Source organism: Malus sylvestris, chromosome 15 (assembly GCF_916048215.2).
Source record: "Malus sylvestris chromosome 15, drMalSylv7.2, whole genome shotgun sequence".
NCBI lineage: Eukaryota > Viridiplantae > Streptophyta > Magnoliopsida > Rosales > Rosaceae > Malus > Malus sylvestris.
This window is the reverse complement of record NC_062274.1, coordinates 49,450,390-49,476,222: the sequence shown is the minus strand read 5'-3', so window position 1 is coordinate 49,476,222 and position 25,833 is coordinate 49,450,390. Positions and strand designations below refer to the sequence as shown.

The 25,833-nt window shown below is 37.8% G+C and overlaps 1 protein-coding gene, 1 long non-coding RNA gene and 2 pseudogenes across 4 annotated transcripts; 3 read left to right on the top strand and 1 right to left on the bottom strand.

The window, feature by feature from the left end:
- The window catches only part of LOC126603196 (putative 12-oxophytodienoate reductase 11), a 60,860-nt pseudogene that overhangs the window by 16,111 nt on the left and 18,916 nt on the right, over positions 1–25,833 (top strand).
- LOC126603195 (uncharacterized) lies at positions 2,258–5,605 on the top strand (annotated as a pseudogene).
- On the bottom strand, positions 5,829–7,555 carry LOC126603199 (uncharacterized). The gene is made up of 3 exons (XR_007616192.1): positions 7,300–7,555; positions 7,094–7,203; positions 5,829–7,042 (listed from the first exon to the last, which is right to left on the bottom strand). It is a non-coding gene; the product is annotated as an uncharacterized LOC126603199 (long non-coding RNA).
- LOC126603197 (12-oxophytodienoate reductase 2-like) lies at positions 21,889–24,424 on the top strand. Of its 3 annotated transcripts, none has more exons than XM_050269961.1 (5): positions 21,889–22,020; positions 22,501–22,641; positions 22,771–22,901; positions 23,063–23,227; positions 23,602–24,424. In XM_050269961.1, exons 1-5 carry the CDS (start codon positions 21,938–21,940, stop codon positions 24,192–24,194), a joined length of 1,113 nt encoding a protein of 370 aa, XP_050125918.1. In that variant the 5' UTR covers positions 21,889–21,937; the 3' UTR covers positions 24,195–24,424. The 3 variants fall into 3 exon arrangements, with proteins under 3 accessions (XP_050125918.1, XP_050125919.1, XP_050125920.1); XM_050269962.1 differs by lacking the exon at positions 21,889–22,020 and adding an exon at positions 22,042–22,307; XM_050269963.1 differs by lacking the exon at positions 21,889–22,020 and adding an exon at positions 22,308–22,370.

Genomic DNA, 25,833 nt, shown 5'->3' with positions numbered 1-25,833 from the left:
GTACCCAAATGAGCCATCCATGAATGATAATGCCTCGTGGCCAATGGTCGCATCCACCATTATTTCGATGATTGGCAAGGGAAAGTCATCATTTGGACAAACATCATTGAAATCTTGGAAGTCTACGCAAACACATATTTGTCTAGATTTCTTAAGGACAATGACGATGTTGGAGATCCACTTAGGGTATTGTACATCTCGAATGAAGCCTGCTTCGATTAGCCTGTCAATCTTGACCTCAATTCGTGGGATGAGTTCAGATTGATATTGTCTTTGAGTTCGCTTTACTGGTCGTGTTCCAGCCTTGACTGGAAGACGATGCACAATGATGGTAGGGTCAAGTTCATGCATTTCTTTGTAGGTCCAAGCAAATACGTCTTTGTACTCCAAGAACAGTTGGTAATACTCATCAATCTCGTCCGTACTTAGTAATGCACTTACAAAGATAGGCTTTGGTTCCTCGCTTATGCCTAAGTTGAGATCCTTGAGATGATCAACCATGGCTTGCCCCTCATCCTCAAGCTCTGGTGGTGCAGCAGTGACGTTTTCCTCGGGGACTTCTTTTTCTTTATCTTCTTGGATTGTGATGTGGAAGACGTCTTGGACTTCCTCTTCGGTGTTGTCCTGTTGGGCTTGTTGGTGTGAAGATTGGCCATTATGGATGATGGTGCGCCTCTTTACCTTCAGTGGTCATTTTGTGTTAACTTCCAAGGTTTCTTGGCATTTCATCCTTGCTAGATTGATGAGTTTTTCCTTCTTTGGCGTTGTCTTCCTCTTTCTAGAAGGCTTCTTGGTTTCTTCAAATCTTTCCAAAACCGATCGTTGCGGAGGAGAGCTAGTTGCATTACTTTGTTTCTTGGGTTTTGACAACCTTTCGAAAACAAAGCTTTGGGGTGTTGGCGTGTTAAGCCTTTTGAAGATGGAGGTTCAGTTATGACCATCAATGCGATCGAGTGCCGAAATTCTGGGTTTTGAACAGTTCAGCCTATCGAAGACTGATGTTCAAGGGGCGGGTTTAGGCTCATCTTGACTTTGTTCAATGCTCACGCTCACGCGTATTTGGTGTGAAGCCAAGTTCGCTCTTTCACTGTTGATGAACAGTGCTCTATCTGACAATATGAACAGTGATAATCTACAGGCTTTTAGTATATATAAATTTCTCCCCATAACCCACCCACACCTAGGGGTGGGTTCAAAAAACCGAAAACCAAACTGAACTGAGGCAGAAAAAAACCAAACCAAAACTGCCATACCGAATAAAACTGAATCTGGTTGGTTCGGTTTCGGTTTTTGAGGTCTAGAAACCAAACCGGATAGAAAAAAAATCATATATAAATACTAAAAAAAAACATGTTGGCGTCGGGGTTTGAACCCTTTCCTTGCATGTTGGGGTTAGTTGCTACAAACCAACTTGACTGTACGCTTTGTGTTCTTATAATTGTACCAGTAATTTATTTATAGGTTTCTTATGCTTAATGCTTTATAAAATTTCTTAACTTTACAAACCCTAGCCGTCTCACTCCCATTTCATTTCAGATCTCAAACACTTCTCTCTATTCCGTCGGCTGCTCTCTGCCTTTGTTTCCTCAGTCTATCTCTCTCTCTCTCTCATTCCTCTCTTCCTCCAAATCACTCTCTCTCCAGTCTTCTCCTGTCCTCCTCGTGGGTTCCTTCTTCCAAACCATGATTTTCCCTCACCCCTTTCGAGACCTGACAAGACCCGACGAAAATAGGAATTGTAAGAGCTTGCGACGATCATGGCAATATCACTGCATCAAAGGTTGTGGGTTTTATTTATTTGTCAGTTCATGGGTTTTTAATTTATGGTTACCCATTTGAAATTTATGTAATTTTAAGTGAAAAAGTTTGTATTTTTCTCTGAATATGTTTTGGAATTTTCTAAATCTATTGTGGACTTGACTATGAATTTGAATGTGGGCACTGGGCATGCAATATTGGAGTCCGACTATGGCATTTAGACGAACCCATTTGCATTTTTTTGTTTTGATCTGCATCGATCAACTAATTTGTTGAATTATTTCATGATTTTGTAAATTTTAAATTTTTAGAATTTTGAATCTTGGCGATGTACATTTCCTTGAAGAATATATGTTTCTGTATTTGCTTAAGTTTTGAAAATTTGAAATCGATTTGCTTGATCATAAGTAGTTGAATTACTTGAATATATTCCAGATTTTAAGGCTCTCAATTCTCTGATATATGAGAACATATGAGAACTGGGAGGTTGATAGGTAGGTTTCTTCCATTTACATCATTAAAAAAAAAAAATAAACCGAACCAAAATTTTGGTTCAATTTCGATTTTGACAAAAAACCGAACCGTTTTGAATCGAAGCCAACCCTACCCACACCCCACTTTCTCTCTCTTTCTCCCCTTAACCGGTTAACCCTCACCGCCTCTCTCTCTCCTCCCCTTAGTCGACCCACACCGCACATTACTCTCTTTCGCACGGAAGCATCGCCTCCTCCAGCTCTCTCTCTTACCGACCCGTATAAATACAAAGTCTACCCCAACCCTAATTGTCAACCAGCCGTTCTCTCTTCTCTCTGTTTCTCTCTGTTTCTCTTTCTCCTCCCCGTGCTCAAATCCTTGCCTCCTTCCTAAATACAGGTAAATTTTTCTACTGAGATGCTTGACATGGTTGTTTTATTTCACTTACATGGGTATCTGCAATTTGGGTACTGGTAGAGTTTTTGGAATTTTGTGATTTGAATTACTTGAGTTTTTGGGTTATATCTTCAAACAGTTTCTTCTATAACTTCAGTTTTAGGGGTGTATTCAATTGAGCATGTGAGAGATTTTAATGGATTTATAAATCCATGAATTTTTATGGAGTTTAATTGATTTGTAGAGATTCCGTATAAAATTTTGATTCAATTCTCTCGAAATTTCATGGGAAGAAGTGAGATTTGTGGATACTTAAAATACACTTATGAAATCTCTCCAATTCCCTCTAATTCCTCAACTTTCTCAAATTCTTTAAAATCAATTTCTAATTGAATACACCTGGAATGTTATAAACTTCTTTAAAATCTTAATTAAATACACCTGGATTTCTAAGGATTTTAATAAACTATTTTAAAATTCTAATTGAATACACCTAGAATTTCAGAGAATCCTTAAAATCCTGATTGAATACCCCTAAATTCATTAAAAGAATTAAAATCCCAACTGAATACACCCCCCCTTAAACCAAATATTATACAACTCTTCACTCAAATATAAATTGATAATTTGGTAGGAACCCAGATCCAAACCCGGACTCCGTTTAAGGGTGGTACTTGGCTTTGAAAATTCGGGATACAAGCGAAGTAGGATTATGTATTAACCTCCATCCTTGCTTTGCTTGTAAAGCAAGATTAAACGCATAAAGGTTCTTGAATCCCAAACCCCCTTCACCTTTCGGCTTCCATCTCCCTTTCCTTATGCAACTGGAATACTTTGATTACTCGGTGCATGTACCTGTCAGTCTAATCAAACTGTCAGTGTCTGATTGATGCCGGTTTTTGTTCAAACAGGCTAAATTATTGAATATGACAATGCCCGAGGATGGGAAGAGTTGGATATTGCATATGCAAATGGGCAGGCAACTATTGGCTTTGGATATTGTCAAATTGATGGAGTGGTCTAAACTGCACAAGTCTCGCAGGCCACCAAAGCCCGAGTTCAAACTGTTGCACAACGGATTTTATCCCGACCATGACAACGACAACGAGGGCAGCCGCACAAGCACAACCCACCCACGCTCTCTTCCATGGGGCATGAGATATGTCATGGTCGACTCCAAGCCTTATATTGTTGGAGGACAATTTAGTCTTCAACCCCCTTCCTTTCCTAAACCCCTGTGGGAATCTCCACATATCTACAATCATCCGGCTTTGGATGATATCCGCCCTCATTTCGAAGCGTCGAAGAAGGCTTATAAAGCTCCACCCGATTGGGCCAACCTCGATGTTGTATCCTATGGTTCTGGAGACTCCATCTGCAAGTCTAACCTTCCCCGCATGTGTGGTCCGAAACTCCAACCCTTCGTGGCCACCATTGACGACAAGATTTATGTCTTGTCTACAGAGTACAGAGGAAAGGACGTCCAAGAAACCTCACCCGCCCTGTTTGAGGTCTTCCATCCTTCCCTTCTTCTTTGGAAAGTTCTACCGAATCCTCCATTCATCGTTGATGTTAAGATTGAGGGTGTATTCATGGATTGCTGCTACACATGGGATAAGAATCTCATTGTTCGAGACCGGATGACTGGCCAAACGCTATCAGTTTGACACTAGTTCAGAAAAATGGCACGAAGATTGTGGCATCATGGGCGGAATGTATGCCCGGGGAGGTTTAGCACAGTATAAGGATTTTCTCCTTTTTCCCCAACTAGGGTGTGTCTGTAGTTATCGATCGGGTTGCGGTGGCCTTTCCTTCGACTCTCAGGAGGTGGATGGGCTCCGGAAGATATTCCGTCCCCATATAAACAACTGCACTTCTTTCATCACCCAGTTTGGCGAGGAAGACCTTATGTGCATCATGTGCTCTGGCTTTGACAAGCTGGGTTTCTGCTGTTGCCGTGTCGCAGTCTTCAAGGTGTCGATCGAGGGCTTTCCTGAGAATCCATCCATTCGTGCTGATGTTGTAGCCGAAGCAACATACTATTTCAGTGATGAAGTCATTCCCGACGAGAAAATCTTCCAAGTGTTTGCCATGTAAGGAATCTTGCAATTATTTATCACGTAGACGTTGTGACACGTAGAGTAATATGGGATGCATTTTGCTGTAGTTTTATGCGAAGGTGAATTTATGGTCGTCTTGTTATTTTGCAGGCGTGATTATGCAAAAAAGCTTGATGACTTGGTCGATGCAAGTTGTTTGAAGGAGGATCTTCCTGGGTTGGATAGGTTTGTTGTCTATTTTTGCAGTTACTATATATGTACTTGTAGACTTGGAAGTCATTATCTAATTGTTCCCATGTTTTTTCTTTTCAAAAAAGGGCGTTGGCTGCTGTGAAGGGGCGGGGAAGAAAGCGCGAGGAGGAGGCGGTGCTGGTGAGTGGAATGAAAGAAATTATTTGGTTTGTTTTTGTTTGCTTTAGGTTTTGTTTGTATGATAACAATGTTTCTTATGATATATAATGATGCAGGAAACTAGGAGCCAAAGGAGGAGAGAGAACTGATCCTGAATGCATGCATGCATATTTGTTTCTAACTTTCTACCGCTTAACATGAAAATAAAGTCTCTTTTACATTAGATAAGTAGACAATGGGAAAACCTATAATTAGAAAAGATGGCATATACTCAGAACTCAATCAAGACGATGCAAATATGATCGAAACAATCCACAAACAGGACTTTCGATTCCATGGGAGGACCAAGATCGACATAAACCACCACTTACAGCTTGGTCGGAAGCACCAATGTATTTATTCACCAAGTCCTTTGATGGATATGGTCTTGATCGTACAGGAACTGACAACTACCATGCAAAGCCTGTAATGGATCTTTATGCTGTATTCAAGTCAAGAACAAAATCATTGGACTGTTGTTATTCTAACAAATTAAAAATTGTCCCAATAAAATTTTATTGGAAACCTGTTCTCACCCACCCTTTACCGCCAATTCTACCCTGGTTGTAAATCGCTACTATATGCATGTTCTCTGGTGTGTGTCGCAAACAAACACCACTTTAGTAAAGGTTATCCGAAGCATCAGTATGGCAAAAACCAATAAACTACGTGAATAAATGCGGCATAGAGGTTACGAGAAATCAACTCAAAGGGGATTTTACTAATGCAAAGGAACAAACCACGGCTTACAGCTCGCTCAGAAGCGCCAATGTATTTATTCAACGGTTCACGTCCTTTGATGCATATAAATCTTAGTTGACTGGCTGCAGCAGCCGAACCAACTATGTGCGTCTTTCCACAACCAGGAGGTCCATACAACAGAATATTCATCAAAAGGTAGATTGTTAAGCTAATCAATATCAAAATTATATCTCTACAATAATTCTAAATGATCAGAATACTGACAAAAACATTTTAAATATGGAAGTCATAAAATAGGCAGAAAATGTCATGCATGAAGCAGTGAAAGGGATTCTAAACCAAGGAATTTACTTCCCTCCTGCATTGGAAGCCATAGCATCCATTTGTGCAAGGATCCATGCTTTAATAAGATTTTCAACTCCCTTAAACTCGTCAGACTGCTAAGCCGCCTCTTCATCCTCTTGTCGAGAATATTTATATGGAAAAGCAGCAACAACTTTCTCATGGGGGTCAATCTGCAACAACTACATAGGTGCTTGCCCCAGTCGTCAGAAATATGTTTTTCTTATCACAAAGTTTGTACCTATTGAAAACATCTAGACCATTTCTTTCAGCAGCTTTGTCTTTCAATATTTTAAAGCAGCAGGGAGAAACTGAAAGCAATGGAATGTCATTCTTCAAAACACCATTGCATCCATTTAAATATACCCCAGCAGGTATGAGAGCAGGCTCATTAAAACAACCAGTTTTGTCAACGAAAGGTTATAAATGATTTTGCTTAACATTTTCTTGTTAAGTGGCAAGCTTAGCATACCCCATTAGCCACTTAATACAGGAAGGGATGGAAAATCCACAGGAAGACACCAACTTTTTTGATTAATTGTGAAAGAAACAGTGTGATAAAAGGCATCATGAATGTATAATTAGAAGATTAAATCCAAATATAGGAACAAGAACCAAAAGCATTTGTCAGTTTATAACATCCAAATGTAAATTCCAACGAATAGCGTTCGAGACTGTAATCCTATATGAATTATAGCTAAACAGTAATCCATTCACATTGGGTAGAATCTACGCATATGAATGCAGACGAGTTCTCAAATAAAGACGAAGTGAATAGCTAGCAACTGAATCAGAAAGATCTTGCCTCCTTGAAATATGATTCCATCCATTTGGAGAGAGAATGGAACGATCTCCATGTGGGCTGACTGTCTTGCCTCTCTATGAAACAACTGCAACTTCAGTCCCTGGCACCAGTTGCACTGGTCATATCCACAAGTAGACCAAGATATCATTATAAAGTACAAGCATACATCATCTTACCCACCGCTTTTTTCGGGAAGGTTGAAGCTGCATGAAATGTAATGGTAGTGCGGCCGTTCAACCACAAGGGAAACTTCATTTCTTCATGAAGAATCCTCACCTGCATTCATCAACCGAACAACACGGTAATACTAATATACAAATGTACAGATTACAAACAACCAAAAAGATCACGAATTGACAACACTCGGAGCACCTGATTCAAAATTGCAGCCCTTGCAAGCTCAGAATTAGCTTCACAACCTCCCAATCATCCTCAGTAGAACGCTCAATTGTGACCAGAGTAGCCTTCGGCACATTCGAAAGAGCACGAACTTGAACCTTAGTGCGATCCAACAACGAAATGCAATCCCCAAATTGGTGAGCAACCTGCACTGCAATGCAATCGAGTAGAGCTCCGTTGCGGGAAGAAGATAAAGAGGACTAGTGCCCCAAAACATCGTCTCCCGCGAGGTCTTCTAGAAACTTTGAAAAAATAATCAAATTTGTACTCTATTATAGCCACCGTTTTAATTTTATAATAATTATTATCAAAATTTGATGTAAAAGTACTAATATATTATTCATGTCATGTTATGTATATATTCAAGACTTCATACCATGTTTGTATTGGCAATAACAATCGGTATTTATCAAATATAGCCAAGTATTAGCTCATAATTTAAAAAATGTTAGTTTTTATAAAAAATTTCAAATAAGTCCAAAATATCACTCAAATAGACACAAGTACTCTTAAACTTTAAACATAATAAATTAAAATACTAAAACCCTATTAGATGAAGAGTTCTCACGATTAAACCTAAAAAATGGTGGATACCTAACAAAAGCATCCACGGTTGGTGGAGACCTAGTAGATGGTTAGTTTTTTCTACATTTTTCCTCCTCTACGTTTTCTTTTTGTTTTTGTAGTTTCATCCTTCAATTGAATATTTATGGAATAATGAAGTGTCAATTTTTTGTAACGTTTTTCCTTTGGAATATACGTGCTTCGTATTTAATTTTCACACCTTTGCATTATTAAGTGTAATACCCTGGGAAAATTTTAAAATATAGTAATTATGTGGAAATTTTTATCGATAAGTGGAAATGATGAAAAATTGCCCTACGTGGCAAAACGTAATTTTATGAGGACGTATTTTATCCTCGTATATTTTATCATGTGTCTTGACATATTTGGACAAAGCTCGATCTCACGAGCGTGTAGGCGAAAATCGTTCATGAAACGGAGTTATAACGAATGAGTCCAATTCCCGACCTTGCTGGATAACGGAGTTATAACGAAAATCATTCATGATGCCTCGATATTCGTGCTAGGGATAGTGTGGACTCTAGGTGAGTGGGTCTTTTGCTTTTTATAGTATATATGAATGAATGACAATTCCCACAAATGCTTTTGAATTGGTTCATGCACTTTATGCCATGTCTAAAATGTGTGAAACTTTAAATGTTGCATTAGTATGAATTATATTTATATTGAATCCTGCACACCGGTGTTAGAGCTCCCGCTCGAGGCCAGGGCACAGCCTTCACATGATCGTTCACCTCCCGCACCGCACACTCATCTTGGATCCAAGTTTGGTGCCAGCCTGTCATACAGGCCACAATAGGTGGTTCCGACTCATAGGTGACCCGCGATTCATCGCACAGCCTTTATGTGATTGTAGCACTTGAGCGTACTTATTTACACCTAGCCTGTCGTACAGACCACAATAGGTGGTTCCGACTCGTGTGCAAGAATTGGTTTATGAGCTATAGGTTCAGTCATACAGGTCACGTTAGGTGACTCCGGTTGACATACTATTTTATATTAATTCACAGCACCTGGCTTACATATTTGTTACTAAGATACTTGACATGGCACATACTTTGGTTTTCATTGCTCTCAAGCCTGATTTCTATATACGTATGTATTTTTATTTTCTGGGAAATTATACAGATTTTACAGTGAGGGGTTATAACATTTTCAAAAGGTTTTTATTAAAACTTTATTTTCAGGCCCATTCACCCTTGTTTTTCACCCCTCAAGGTTTTAGCTGCTGAAAGTTCGTATTGACGAGGATTCTTGACGAATCTTAGTATAGGTGGCTACCTTTGAGGGTATGATCTTTACCCACCCTACTATACTTTACTTATGCTCTGACGTCGCGTGTGAAATGGGTTCATTCTCACTCACAGCGCACTCTTATCTTTAGGCACTTTTAGGTTTAAATTTATTCACATTTTCCACATCACTACACTTTATGACTTTGTCACCTTCCAGATGTCGGCCAGCACAGCTCGGTTCGGAGTCCTAATGGACATTCCGGGTAGGGGCGTGTCACCAAGCCTTGGTTGGGGCGGCAGAACACTGGAAGTGGCGGATCGAGGCCACCCAAATTCTAGGGTTCCGACAGTTCGTGGCCAAATTCAGGTATTTACAGGACAAATTGGACTTCGGCCCAAGTATGAAAAATGTTCCTCTCCTTGAGTTGTACATTCCTAAAAAATTTGGTAATGTTTGGAAATAGTTAAATTTTCCAGCGAGTCGGGGCGGCCGACCGCCACCCACAGCGGCGTGTGGCCAGAGGGTTGTCAATGCTATTTTTAGGCTAAATTAGATGTCCTGAATTCAATTTTGATATTTGTATGATGTAGGTTGATCGTTTGAACCTAAATTCACTACAATATGTGGCTTGGTCCATATACAAATCGATGATCCGGCAGTTGGATCATCACTAAAATTTGATACATTATAATTCGTAAAATAAAACGTCGACCGCCACTTGATTCGTGATTGGCGCAGATCCGACCATTGGATCATAATGAAATTTTAGTATGTTGTTTTAGAAGTGTAATGTGAACTACAAATGGCTTGATCCCTTCGTTTAAGGTACGTAGGCAGTCTAACCGGGATGTTAGATGCAGCCATAAACTAAACAAAATGATTTTTTTTTTTTTGTGGTTAGTTAGAATTATAATTAACCATTATTTTTATTGTGGCCTACCTGTGTGTTTGGCTTCCGAATTAGAAATTTCAGGATGTTACATTAAGGGTGCTGTTCTTGTCCAGATTCTGTTTTGAAAGTTATCATGGACTGTGGTAGTGAATCGAGAGATCTATTGTGTTCTTAGAAAGTGCAAAAACATATTTTTAAGGTTTACATAATAGAAATTCTTTTGGTGCATATTACAAAAATTTTGTTTCTTTTGTCAAGGGAAGATTGACAAACCTAATACCATTTGCCGATCTATTAGAGGAAAGCTATATGAAATTCATTTAGTGCATATTAGAAAAATTAGGGTTTGCGATATAGAAAATTTTCTTTCTTTGTGTTTTTATTCTTCTTATTTTGGTCTACAAATTGTCAATTAATTGTACTAATAAGAAAATGAGAAAAATATTAGGGAAAGCTCAACTTGATTATTGCACAAGAATCTTTTATTCAACAACTAGTTATTTGTATGAATTAAGGGTATTTGTGTCTATTTAAGGGAGATTTTGAATATATTTGAAAGTTTTTATAGAAAACTGACATTTTGAAATTAGGGGCTAATATTAGGCTATATTTGATATAGGGGCTAATATTAGGCTATAATTGATAAACACTCTTGACCATGAATGCTGCATATTTCAATGAAGAATATTAGGTGTTCATTAGGAGGCATCCACCATGATTGTTTAGTTTTACTAACTCCGCTAGTTCTTCATTGGCCTCCCTGGAAACCATACATCCAACTGAAAGTGTTGTGAATTAAAGCAATAGGATATGCACTAGGGGTGGGTTAAAAAAACCGAAAACCGAAAAAAACCGAGCCGAACATCGAACCGAAACCGAAAAAAACCGAACCGAAAAAAAAACCAAACCGAACTAAGTGAACCGAACCGAACCGAAATAGGTTGGTTCGGTTTCGGTTTTGATGGTCCAGAAACTGGACCGGACCGAACCGAACCAATTTATATAATTATTTAATATATATTAATTATATAAATCATATATAAATACTCAAAACCTAGAGCCAAGGTGTTTCGAACTCCTTACCTCTTAGTTAAGAGTGTTTGTTTCAGCCAACTTGACAACAGGCTTTCTGTTGCTACAATCGTACTAGTATAATATTTATACTGATTTTGGATCTTTAATTCATTATAAGATTTCCAAATACAAAACCCTAGCCGCCCCATTTACTCTCCCATTTCATCTACTCCTAGTTCTGTCTTCTCAGTCTCTCTCTCTCTCCCATCGGCGAATTCTCAGCCTTTCTCTCTCCCATCGTCAAATTCTCAACCTTTCTCTCTCCCACAGTGGAGCCATTAACCTTCTCGTGGGTGATTCACTCGATGTGGATGACCCATTTGCGGCAGTGAACCTAGACGACCTTGCCCTCACAGCTCTTGAAGGGCCCGCAAACCACCTGGACCTCGTCTTCCTTATGCACCAGGAACGGATGTCGGAGGAGAGAGGCGTGCTCATCAGCACGCGGCGCACGCTGGATGACACGATGAAGTGAGTCTTGCAGGCAGTGCAGGTTTGGTTCTGTTTTTGCTTTGTTTTTTCTGAAATTTGCTTATGCATTCACTTTTACTTTGCTTGTTCTTATGGAAGATTAGTATTAGTTCATTTCATACTTTTGTATCCGAATAAACCAACGAGTCCCAATTGTTTATTTTCGAGGTTAATTGATGAATTTTTGAACGAAAATTGGCTGATGTTGTTATTGGATTTGTCTATGTGGTAAAGATCTTTGGTTTTTGGGTCTTTACTCTTTATTAAAACCTTTGGTTCTCGTTTGTTTGGCTGTGTTCGAACAGGTGCTCATGGCTGGATGTTGCAATCGACGAGGCGTCGGTTGGTTGGTGGCGAGGGTTTGTGCTAGTAGGGATGCTCGGCGGCGGGTGCTTCAGTGGAAGCCCAGTTTTATTTTTTATTTTCTTATTTGTATTTTATGGCCTGGGCCTTTACTGTTTGTTGGGTCTTTTGGGCTAATTTGGCAGTCCCCTTTTGGGCTAATTTACCAATATCCAGATTTAAAAAAAAATGGAAAAAACCAAACCGAACTGGAAAAAACCGAAACCAAAAAAAACCGAACCGAAAAAAACCGAAGAAAAACCGAACCGAACCGAACCGAACAGTAACTTCGGTTTGGTTTTCGGTTTCGGCCAAAAACCGAACCAAAATGAACCGAACCCACCCCTAATATGCACTAAAACCTTCCCATACCAAGCTATCTCTTGCTTTCCAAATAAGGGCATTTAAGCCTTTGGTTGTTTGAATAGCAAGGGAGGGTATTTAAGTCTATTTAAGTGGGGTTTCTGTTATTTTTTAAAGAAGTTATAAAATGTGATATTTATGAAATTAGGTGTTAAATTTTGGATATTATTGATAAAAACTCAATAACAAGTATGATTGGCCAATGTAGCCATGGAAACCGGAGTGGGTGCCCTACAGTCTTAAGTTCAAGATGCCTGGAAATTCATCTAAACTGACTGGAACAAGTGCCCCAGTTACACAAAATCTTTACCGTCCGTTTGACGTTGAGGCGATAAATGTTGTGTACATTCCAACGGAAGCCAATTTTGTTGAATGAAGCAAGCAATTGGAATTAATAAAGTGGGATTTGGAGGCGGTGGATAGGAGGAAGACGCCATTTGTGGTCGTGCAAAGACATAGGCCGATGTACACAAGAAGAAACAAGAGAGGTGATGCTCCAACGAAGGCGAAAATGCTGGAGCGTTTGGACATTTAGAGCCTCTGTTTGTGAAGAACAATGTAGCCTCTGCTTGTGAAGAACAATGTAACGTACACAAATATGAAAGGTTTTTATAGTTGGAAAACTATACTTGTGGGAGCATGGGACCTATTCATGTTGTGATTGGGATGGCAGGGCAAGACTGGCAATCGATATGGGAGCCTAGACCAGATCATCCTATCAATCAAGTGTGTCATGTGTGTTTTGGTTGTTGTGAAAACCTAATAAAATAAGAGTATATTAATACTTTTACATCAAGTTTTAGTTATAGTTATCATAAAATTAAAATGATGGCTATAATTCTATATGGGGTCTAAAATTCGGTTATTTTTCCAAATTTCCTAGGTCTTCTCAGGTTGAGTAAAATTGCGCCATCCTCCCTCCAAATTATCCCAATTTTCTTTTTGTGCAAATCTTGTCGGAATTTTGTGATTCTTTTTAGGAATAAGCGATATTGGTGAACTTGGAGTGATTTCTTAATGTATTTTTTTAAGGATTGAGAAATTTTGCAATTTGTCTAATAAATTGAAAAAGATTTGGGTGAATTTGAATTGGTTTCATTGGGGATCTTTTGATCGAGTTGGATTTTGCGCCTCAATGAAACTCTTGCTTCTTCTAGTTTGTTCGAACACCATGTCCTAGGATACCTTGAAACAATTAACGTATCTTAGTAAATATCTCAATTAGATCGGTGGCTCAAGGATGCCGTGATTAAGGCAAATTATGGCTTGCTTAAGTAAGGCATGCTGTGAAAGTTAAAAGCTTATCAATTTAGCATGAAAGAGAACTTGTGCATAATTGGATGATTTTGGGGAATCACAAATCTAATAAAACAAAATAAATAAAAAATTACGAAATATAAACTCTACTTTAATTTAGTACAACTAACCACCCCTCTCTTAACATCCATGGAAAAGCTCAAGAATTCCAGAAATAAGAACCACAAAAAAGCTTAAGGAAGAAGAAAACTATTCTCAATTGTATTTCTCTCTCTTGGAAAACAGATATTACAATACCGACTTAGTTTAGAAATAGAGGGAAAATGTTATTTATACAAATGACAGGTCGGGTTTATCGAGTTTGAGTCGGGTTCAATCCGACCCATTAAGCTAACGGGTCATCCGAACCCGAACCTGTTAATCTAATGGGTCACCCGTTAACACTTGTTAACAATGGTGTTTTTTTTTTTGGCATTCCAATACAATTACACATATTAACTGAAAGGATGTATAAAAGGGTGCTGATAGTGAAAAAGGTACTGACTTGGATATATAGTAAACAGACAAAGAGCTGCGACTTAGATTTCTCCTCCGTCTGGTTCTGGAACTCTTCCTGCAGACAAGGAGCTGCAGATGATGCCTTCGAAAAGGATGGAGATAAAGATTAACCTACAGATCACGGAGCGGGAGGTGCGGCGTATGAGGAATTGGAGCGGCTCGAGGGAGGACAATTCTTGGGGAAATGGTGGAGGGAACGGAGGAGGGTCTGGTCGGAGAGCTTAGGCGATATGAAGGCCCCCGTTAAGGGCTGGCGTTTTGGCGGCGGAAATGCTTGCGGTGATATTTTCATGAACTAATCAAATGAATGAATCTATGAAGTAGTAGATTATTTATCGATGAGAAAAAAAAAGATAGGAAAATAGGAAAAAGATAAGGTGTGGTTATAATTTATAATGGGTGCTAACAGGTTGACCCAAAGTGACCTGTTATTTAACGGGTTGTTAATGGGTTCACTCGTTAGCGATCCGACCCATTAAGCATCCACCCAAATACTAATATTAACGGGCCGAATTAGGTCGGGTCCAAAATGTCAGGTCTACTGGACACAACACATTTAGCAATGCTGAAATGGCAATTAATCTACCAATATTACATGCTTATCTAATACCCTCCCCCTTTTAATCTTAGTTAGGGTAACCGAGTCTAAGATTGAAACAATGTTTAAGAAAGTAAGGACCACAAAGTCCTTTGGTAAGAACATCAACCACTTGATTTTAAGTTGGAATGTATTGTACAACCAAATCACCCTTCCGAACTCATTCTCGAATAAAGTGAACATCTGTTTCCAAGTGCTTAATCTGAGAACGTTGAACAGGATTTAAACTCAAGGAAATTGCAAATTGATTATCACAATAGATGGCAGGAGGTATAGATAAGAACTCATGAAGATCTTTAAGTATGAGGCGAATCCATGCAACATCAGCAATTGTATTTGCCAAAGCTCGATATTCAATCTCAGTAGAGCTCCTAGACACCGATGCTTGCTTTCTGGATTGCCAAGAAATAGGATTATCCCCAAAGTACACTACATAGCCAGTGATAGATCGTCGAGTGTTCAAATCTACTGCCCAGTCAGAGTCACTATATGCAGTTAAAGACAAAGGAAAAGCTGTAGTAAAATTCAATCTACACTTGAATTTTCCCTGTAAATATCGCCAGATTCGTTTAACCATTCCAAAATGTATATCTGTTGCACCACTCAACCATTCCAAAATGTATATTTGTTGGACCACTCATATATTGACAAACTGTATTGGTATGTCCCCATGCAGAAACTGGCAACTTTGTTTTCATGAGCAGAATGCGAGCTATTAATTGAAGCCGCTTGATCAATGCTTTTGCTAAACCATTTTGAGCATGGACATGAGGAACAAGGTGTTCAACATCAATGCCCAATGTCATGCAGTAATCATCAAAGGTTTGGGATGTAAATTCACCAATGTTGTCAAGTTGAATTGACTTAATGGGGTAATCTGGGAACTGTGCTCGCAACTTAATTATCTAAGCAAGAACTCTCGCAAAAGCTACATTTTGAGTAGACAAGAGACAAACATGTGACCATCAAGTAGATGCATAAACCAAAACCATAAAATATCAAAATGGTCCACGAGATGGTTGAATAGGCCCACAAATATCCCCTTGAATTCTTTGCAAAAATGATGGGGATTCAACATCAACCTTTAGTTGTGATGGTCTAATTACCAACTTCCCTTGAGAACAAGCTTTGCAAGGGTTATCATTTGAGATAGCAATGTGTCTTCTCAATAATGGATGTCCATTAGAGTTGGTAATGATCCTACACATATAGTGGATTCTGGATGGCCTAAACGGTCTTGCTAAAGCATGTAAACTTTTGAATCAATTAACTTATGGTTCATGACAGTATGTGATTCAATTGTCCTTATGTATGTATAATATAATCTACTCAACAAACCACGCAACTTCTCCAATATACATTTCTGGGTATCATTAAAGGTAATGCATAGATACTCCACATTTTCTGCACTTTTCTTTTCAATGTGGTATCCATTTAATCGTATGCCTTTGAAACTCAACAAATTTCGAGTAGATCGAGTAGCATACAACGCATTTTGTATGGACAATATTGTTCCATTTTGTAACATAATCTGGGCTTTCCCTGAGCCTTCAATTACATCTGATTGGTCTGATATTGTTGTTACCCTTACTTTTGTAAGCATTAAGCTTGAGAAATATTTTCAATCACAAAGTATTGTATGCGTGGTTGCGCTGTCTGCAAGACAAATATCTCCACCATTTCTCATGTTTTGAGAATAACCATAGTTTTTATCCATACTTTCTGAGTAAATGGGATCACAGTAAAACACAATTTATTCATAATAAAAGGAAATTGAAATGCCACTTTTATTGAATTGAAATGCGAGTTTTAAACTACAAGTTCAGAATAAAAATACATTAAACATAAATGATTCAATCGGACCGGTACACTTCATTCCCTCTTTCCACAATGAAGTATAAAGCATCTAGGTGGGTTGTGTTCAACTGCCCTAATAAGTTGAGCACTGGATCAGGTAAATCCATTGGTCTAGCCTGGTCGAGGAAATTGGTCTCGACACCCTTTTCCTTAAATGAGGCTTGATATAGATCCACCAGATATTTTGGGGTACGACATGTACGGGCCCAATGTCCATTGCCACCACACCTATGGCAAGCTCATTCAGAGTTTCTAGAAGCATTGTTCACATGAGCTTTGCCTTAGTGACGATTTACATTTTTAAAGCTTGAGCCTAAATTTTGCCTTTGAATCTGGTTGTGAAACTGGATACCATGATTCTTGCCTTCCCCATTCCACCGGCCTCGCTTGTGGCCATGTCCTCGTTTATGATTATTGCCACTATAAGATGTGGCATTCATTTCGAGGGAAACATCATTCACTTCTAGGAATGGTGCAGATCCAGTAGATCGGGACTGATAATTTTTCATCAGGAGCTCATTATTTTGTTTGACTACCAGGTGCACAGATATCAGCTGGTTGTATTCAGTGAAGCCTCGTTCTCTATACTGCTACTACAGGAGCATGTTGGAGGCATGAAAGGTGTTGAACGTGTTTTCCAGTATATCCTCCTCAGTGATGGTTTCCCCACAGAGCTTCATCTGGGAGCTAATTCTAAACATTGCAGAATTGTACGTAGCCACTGACTTGAAATCCTAGATCCTTAGGTGAGTCCACTCAGAACAAGCTCTTGGAAGAATCACCGTTTTCTAGTGATTGTATCTGTTTCTCAATGCCTTCCATAGAGCTAATGGATATTCAACTGGTAGGTACTCGCTCTTTAGTCCTTCATCAAGGTGGCGACGGATAAAGATCATGGCTTTCACCCGATCTTGAGAGGATGCACTATTTTCCTCTTTTTTTGTTTCTTTTAGATTCTCTGCCTCCAAATGGATCTTGGTATCCACTACCTAGGTAAGGTGGTTCTTCCCAGTAATGTTTAGGGCAAAAAATCAAGTTTTGCCAAGTTCGTCATTTTCTTTTCTGAAAGAAAGATGAGATGTGTAAGAACTTGCAATAATATGTATTCCTGGAGGAATATAGTGTTAGAACTTTTGGTTCTTACAGATTTTTCATTTTTGATCTTCAGGCTAAAATGATAAGCACTCAAAACTTCAGGCTAAAGATTTACATGATTAATGAGAAGGGCAATTGTACCTCGCCATTCTCATTGAAGTAAGCATAAGATGTGCGATTATACCACACCACTTCAACATAAGGAAAATTTTAATATGCAGAGTAGTTTAAATATGCAAGGTAGGGTAGGCGATTATACTACACCACCTAAAATTACGATAAAATTTAAATCTGCAGTTCAAGATGGGCGATTGTATCGCACCATCTTTGATTGCAGTGAAATTGAATTTGCAGTTCAAGATGGGTGATTATACTGCACCATCTTTGATTACAATAAAATTAACATAAATAAATACTGGGTTAGTAATCAGGAACTACACCAAACAAGAAATCAAAGATATAAGTTATTGTTAAATTGAGAACGAGAAGCAGGCATGGTGGTAGCAGTTCTTCGTGAGGGTATATCATGCAGATGAGGTAGAGGAGGAAGAAGAACATGAAAACCCTTGGAGGAAGCTTTCTTTTTTTTTTCGATGAAGGGAGATGGGAACTAGTTAAGATTAGAGAGTCGTGCTGATAATGTGTTATAAATAGGCAAAAGTTAGATAACCTTTGCTAAGGGCAAAAGCAAAGAGGTGCAAAACATCACGCTATAACTATAACACAAAAGTATTCCAGAGGAGGTGGGAGATACTGATATTATTTCTTTTGCTTACTTTCGCAGTGTACATTTAGATAACACACAGAATGCTCTATTTATAGAGCAACTCCCGTAACTACAACCATCCAAATACAATGATGATACTTTTGAAAGTATCAAACACTATTCCTAAGTCTTTATTCTTTTGAGTGGGCATTCACCCACTAATTATACAACACCTTCTGATTTTTCTATGTTTTTTTTTAGAAAACTTCATTTTAATCCTTAAAAAAGATGAGTTTTAGAATATAACCTTGTGTAAGATTAAAATCCAATTTTAATCCCTAGTACATTTAATCATCTCATTTATTAGTTATATTTTGATGTTTTATTTATCTTTTTATTCCTATTTTAATGTATTAATTACATTTAAATTTAATTTTCATTTCATTTATTATAATATATTTTAATGTCTACATTTAGACAACTATTTTTTTTTTAATATATAATCCGATAACAATTTTGTATGTTCTTCATTTAGGTACATTAATACATTTGAATATTTCGGTATATCCATCGATACAAACATATAGGTACATTCACTCATAGATAGAAACATATACATGCATTTTGGTACATACATTTTGGTACACACATATGAGTTTTTTTTTTTTTTTTTTAGTACAACAATATATTTTACACCAAGGCGAGAGGGGTTCGGTTAAGCCACACAATGGACAACTTAATTTGATATCAAATTCGCCATCCACAAGATTCGAACCTAATACCTCTAATTTGAGTATTGACTTTAAGGTACATTAATTCAATATACTATATTTAGGCATATACATTTCGGTACGAACATTTTGGTACATACATTTCGGTATTGACATTTATGTACATTAATTCAATATAATACATTTTAGTACATACATTTAAGTTCATTATAATATATTTCGGTACAATCATGTAGATACAATTATTTCAGTACAAAAAAGTCAATTTTATATATTTCGACACAATCATTTTTGTACACTTATGTATTTATATATTTTTGTATCACAAATTTCCTTTAATATTTTCTCATATATGTTCATTTATAATTAAAGAACTAAATATGTGCATATTAATATAATTAAAATTTAATGTGGAGAGATTAAATAAAAATACACATTAAATAACAAAAATTGAATATAAATTTTAATAAAAGTACACTTCGAAGGATTAAATTGAATATGTAATCTAACACTAGATTTTTTAAAATTTTTTTTAATCTTTTACAAGGATTAATGTTTAAAAACCCTTTTTTTCGAATCTAATTTTTCTATGTCTACTCAGCCCTATTTGCGTCTCACCCCCTCTCACACAACACCCGAACCTACCACCAACAGTGGCCACACTCGAGTCCTTCTCGTGACGGTGAGGGTCGGAGGAAAGGAAACACTACATCTAAGCTAAGCAGTCAATTACGTGCACTGGGCTATCGTATAATTGGATACAGATGTCCGGTTAGGGTGGGGTGGGGGGAAGAAAACAAAACAAATAGCAGGTAGTTTTTGACGCCCACCAGCTAGGACTTTTGGAATTAATTAGTTCATAGTTGAATTTGCCAACGAATAAATATATTTTATACAGTAGGTTGTAAATTTGCTCGAATAAGGGATTAGGTTCCCACTATTTAGTCGCCGATTCAACATGAGTTATTGGCGGCTCATGACCTCAATAGCTTTATAGTCTTAATCTGTATTTGTATATGACTCATACATACATAAACTAAAAGAATGAGTAAAAACACTAAATTACAATGTGCTATTTCTTTCATGCAACTTTATGTGTAGTTATTTGTAAATTTACTTCTTTCTTTCTTTTGTCTTTCATCCCCTATTTCTTGTGTGCGACCCTACGGTTCGCATGTTACGTTTGATAAAATGTCTTACTCGACAAGGCCTTAACAAAAATCGACAGAACGCACCATAATCTGGTAGGTACCAATTAAGAACTCAACAAAATAATCCAATAAAAAAATTTGGCCAAAATTATGATCCCCTCATTATAAAATTCTAGACTCTCTTCTCCCTTTGAAAACACGTGAGCCACAAAATGATAAGGCCTAATCACTTATCATTTAAGATATAATTAGATAACTAAGTGAGGGATAAAGATGAAAATCCACAAGGACATTATCACCATATTGAATTTGTAGAAAACAAAAGCTAGGTAGGTTATGCGGCACCACGAATACGATGCTAGCTAAAATATAAAAGAAAACTAATGAAAATGGCTTGAAAACTTTAAGTTTTAATCAAATGACAAAAATGTGTTGTAAGTAAATAGTACAATGAGTGACTTTTTAGAGTAAAAATATCATTTTCGTTAAAAGTGAATAGTACCGAGAGTGTTTCGTTAAAACTCCCAAAATATAAAGGGTAATGCTAGGGAAACAAATTTTTAAATTAAATTTTGTAAACCAAATGGTGTGGTTGTTGATGATTGAATTATTAATTAAGTGTTGATTAACATACTTTTTTTTATTGATAACACATCATTTGGTTTGCAAATTTTGTTTAAAAATTTAGTATTCCTAACATTAATTATACAAATAAACCCAATAATCTTCTTTTAATGAACAATACAACTCAAAATTTAAGTCAAAATTAAATAGCCCACTGAACACAAACCTAGACTATATGAATTCATATGCATGTGGATGTTCCTGAAATGCTTATTATTTTTGTGATTTAGAGCATAATAAACGAACTTAAACAAAAATAATTACAATTAAAAATGCACTAGTTTAAAATATTACAAACTTAAGTATTTTATTAAAGAACTGCCAATTTTACTTTAGTACTTCTTCCTGGTCAAATGGTCGTTGGTGGTGGAATTGGATCCTCGCCGGATCTAATTCATGGGGATCCTAAGGATCAACTCATATGGGCCGTTGATAAAAAATCATGCGGTCATAATTTTTTTCTTTTTTATATTTTTCAGGTAAAACGAGACTATTTTACTTTTAAAACATTTAATTGTGACCGTAAGATTTTTTATCAACGCCCCACGTGGGTTGATCCCTAAGATCCCCAACAATTAGATCCGGCGAGGATCCAATTCCGTTGGTGGTGTCCAAATTGGCAGACATTATTGGTGGTGTCCCTTGAAAAAGGAGCCCCCGGCCCACCACTGCCTCTGCCTCCCAGGAGGAAGGAGGAGGAGAAGGGGACTGTGCTGGTGCTAGTGTTGCTTTTGAGTTTCTCTTCCTCCTCTCCCCGAACGTATAAATGAATGAGGCTCCGGATACTATTTATGAGGAACCGGATATCTTTTAATCACGTTAGTTCATTGTATATCGTACGATCAGTTTTCTTTCGCTACTATCTATATTTAATTTTAAATAATAAAATTTACAATAATTTCTGACTGCACAATATACGATAAACAGACGTGATTGGAGGATCTCTGAAATCCCATAAAAATAATCCAAAGAGGATCCTCATTCCGTATAAATATCCATGCAGATTAAATCAAATCAAATAAAAAACCAAACACAAAAGTAGCATCTAGCTCTGAACCCAGTTGAATTGAAATGGCTAATCAAACTCAAGTAGGGCGTCCCATAAGCCCTCTCCTTACCCCATACAACCTTGGAAACTTCAATCTTTCTCATAGGTACCTTAAACTCAGTCGCTCAACCATTTCTACAACATATTCTTCAACATTCTGCATTGATTTTTATGTTTTTTTTTTCGTTTTTTAATTTGTATTCTGCTGGAGAAGCTGAGATTTGGGCAGTTGGGTTTTGTTCATTTGGAAACATATTTAGCAACTAAATTAGTCAATTCTTAAAGAAAATAAACTTGGACAGGTGTTACTGAAATTCGTTGTAATCCCCAGATCTTGAAAGCAAATATATGCATAGATGATGCCTAGAACTCTGAAGCACTCATCACACCTGAGTTAGTACTTGATCTTGACCTGAAATTACCTAATTCATCATTAGAGGCACTTGGCTAGGAAAAGTACATCTCCTTTCTGGCGTTTTCGTCGTATTACTTAAATTTTGTTCTGTTCAAGATCTGATAATACTTCAAGGGGCTAGTTATATTAACACCTATCAAACTTGTCATAATACTTCCTTGCCTTCTGCAGAGTTGTCTTAGCACCAATGGGTAGACAAAGATCATACGGACATGTTCCTCGGCCGCATGCGATCTTATATTACTCCCAGAGAACATCTAACGGGGGTCTTCTCATAACTGAAGCCACTGGAGTTTCTGACACAGCTCAAGGGTAACTTCACCAAGATTAGCTTCTTTCAAGTTTCTTTTATGTCAAATTTTAAATGGAAAACATACATTTAAATGTGTACTTTCTTCATTTCAAAGTTTGACAACATTTTTGTTTCTTTAATATGCGAAGGTACACAGATACTCCCGGTATATGGACAATGGAGCAAGTTGAAGCATGGAAACCCATTGTTGATGCTGTTCATGCTAAAGGCGGCATCTTCTTCTGTCAGATTTTGCATGTAGGGAGGGTTTCAAATACCGGTGCGTTTCTAACACACTTTTATGACTTCAGTTTGTGTCATTGAAAGCGTCCGGATCATAAGCGAAAAGTTAGCCCATTGAAGCATCAGAGAGCTGCCTTGATATTCCTGTAATAGAAATCTTTCAGATTGTGATTCTATCTACATTTTCTTATCTTACAGGATTTCAGCCAAATGGGCAAGCTCCAATCTCTTCTACTGAGAAGCAGGTACCATTAAATGGCATTGATGTTTCTGAATACACGCCTCCAAAACGATTAAGGACAGATGAAATTCCACAAATTGTCAATGATTTTAGACTTGCTGCAAGGAATGCTATGGAAGCTGGTAATTTGTCTTTACTTAAGTATGAAATAAAATTTGCGAGAACTCAAAATTGTTTTCAACGGCAAGTGGCCCTCTACCACAATGGTAGAGAAAAGTGTTGCCCTTGCACCACGGCGTGGGTTCGAACCCCATCGTCTCTTTAATCTAACAAATCTATCCATTGACAAAAAAAATTGCTTTCAACATAAGCACCATCTGTAATCTTTCAAATGTAGTTAAAGGCATGAATATAATTTGCAGTTTGATTAAGTGTGTGACAATAGTTCACGTTAGATTACATGTTAACTAACCTTACGTTATAACGGCATGCCTCATTTAAAATGCTAGATTACAAACAATATTTGGTGCACTAAAATTGTTTGTCTGATATACAGGCTTTGATGGAGTGGAAATTCATGGGGCCCATGGATACCTTATTGATCAGTTTACGAAAGATCAAGTGAACGATCGAACAGACCAATATGGCGGATCTATGGAGAATCGTTGTCGATTTGCTCTGGAAGTTGTTGAAGCTGTTGCTAACGAGATAGGAGCGGATAAAGTTGGAATTAGATTATCTCCATTTGCCAACTATATGGGATCAGGGGATTCAGATCCTGAAGCGTTGGGCCTTTATCTGGTCAATTCATTGAACAAGTATGGGATCGTGTACTGCCATATGGTTGAGCCGAGGATGAAGACAATTGGAGAAAAGAGTGATTGCCCCCAGAGTCTTGTACCCATGAGAAAGGCTTTTAATGGTACCTTCATTGCTGCTGGTGGTTATGACAAGGAAGAAGGGAACAATGGTGTGGCCGAGGGCCGTGCAGATCTTATTGCTTATGGCCGTATTTTCTTGGCGAATCCAGATTTGCCAAAGAGATTTGAGCTTAATGCTCGTCTAAACAAGTACAACAGAGAGACATTCTACGCGTCTCAACCGCTTATTGGCTACACTGATTATCCGTTCCTTGAAACCACTCCTTAGGTTATGGAAGCTTGTACGCTTTTATATTTCTGAAATTCCTGCATTAATCTGCGTACATGTTTTCGTGTGGCTTTTCTTACACGGTTTGCGTACATGATTCTGCATTGTTTGATCTGTATCAAGTGTAGTATTGTAGCTTGTGTGGTTATTACCTGAACATGCTAACTGATTGCTTGCCAAGCCAATGAGTTTAATAAAATAAAAGATAGTCTGTGATGATCTTATTATGATTAGTGGAATTTAATGAATTAATCCTTTAGCGTTTTCCTGAAGTACTCGAGAAGTATTTTTGGGTCGCTATTTATATATTTTCATAATGTTTGTAATTATTTTTTTATATTTAGTTATTTGAAAAGAGGAAAAAGAGGGGAAGAAGTGTGGGGAACGGGGGAAGGAAGAAAAGAAAAGGCTACTGCCCAATCAGAAAATGGAGAGAGAGAGGGTAGACGAATGGGGAGAGGAGAGAGGAGGAAGTGACCAACTAGAGAAGGGAGAAAGGAGGGAAAGGAGGAAGAAGAAAATGAAAGGAGAAACCGGGTTCCCCCTTGACTCGCTCGACCCGACAAGCACCCGGCCAAATTTGGCCATTTTTTCGGCGATTCAAACCTTCCCACTGCCTGCAACCTACTCCAAAACCTTCCCTCTTCCATTTCCACCCAAAATTAGAAGGAAATTGGTTGAAGTTTGGTGGAAAAAACCACCATAGGTGCCGCGGGAAAGGTTACTCGAAATCCACCCATTTGTGAAACGTTTTCCTTCAATTACCACTACCAAAACACTCCCCTAGATCCCAAGAGTAAAGCCCAAGCAATGATAAAAGCGTCGAAGCAAGTTTGGAGGTCGAATCGAATCACACCCAATTCTAGGGTTTCGTACGGTTTTAGCAAAATTGGAGCCTTTCTAGGCCAAATGGGACTTGGCCACAGGTATAAAGTTTACTCTACTCTTTGAGATATTCAATTCTGTAATTTTTGAGAATTTAAAAAAATAGTTGAATTTTCCGGCGAGTCAGGTCGGCCGACCACCACCCGCAGTGGCGCATGCGGCAGCACGTGGCCTATGGGCCAATGATGTTTTAATTAAGTGCTATTAGATTCCCTAGGTTCATAATTGATATCCGTATGACGTAATTTCATTATTTGGGCTTAGTTTCATTTCGACACGTGAATAGGTCAAAATATGAATCGACGATCCGACCGTTAGATCGTTACCAAAATTTAATACATTATAGTGCATAATATTTGAAGATCATAGGAACTTACGGATCTGGAATCCGACTTACGGATCTTCCCGAATTGGATTGTAAGTTTATAAAATAAATGTTAACCGTCACTTAGTTTTGGACAATTGACTGAAATCCGACCGTTGGATCGTAATGAAATTTTAGTATGTTATTCTAGAAGCATAATGTGGATCTTTGGAAGCAACAGATCGGAAATCCGTGATGTTGATCTTCCGAATTGAATTGCGTAGGGATGCGTTTTATGTAAATTATGTATTTTATCGATCAGAACTCTGAGATGTGAGTTAATAATTGGTCACAGTCAACGATGGTTCGTGATATCTCGATATGCGTGCTAGGGAGTCGTAGCGCGGACCTCAGGTGAGTGGGTCTTTTCCTTTCTATCGTATATTTTAT

What these genes read in the sequence shown, in the direction of transcription:
- LOC126603197 (XM_050269961.1), top strand. Translation starts at nt 21,938, where the DNA reads ATGGCTAATCAAACTCAAGTAGGGCGTCCCATAAGCCCTCTCCTTACC. An exon ending in GTTTCTGACACAGCTCAAGG is followed by an intron (nt 22,642 to 22,770) that starts GTAACTTCACCA and finishes TAATATGCGAAG; the next exon opens with GTACACAGATACTCCCGGTA. An exon ending in AAGGAATGCTATGGAAGCTG is followed by an intron (nt 23,228 to 23,601) that starts GTAATTTGTCTT and finishes TCTGATATACAG; the next exon opens with GCTTTGATGGAGTGGAAATT.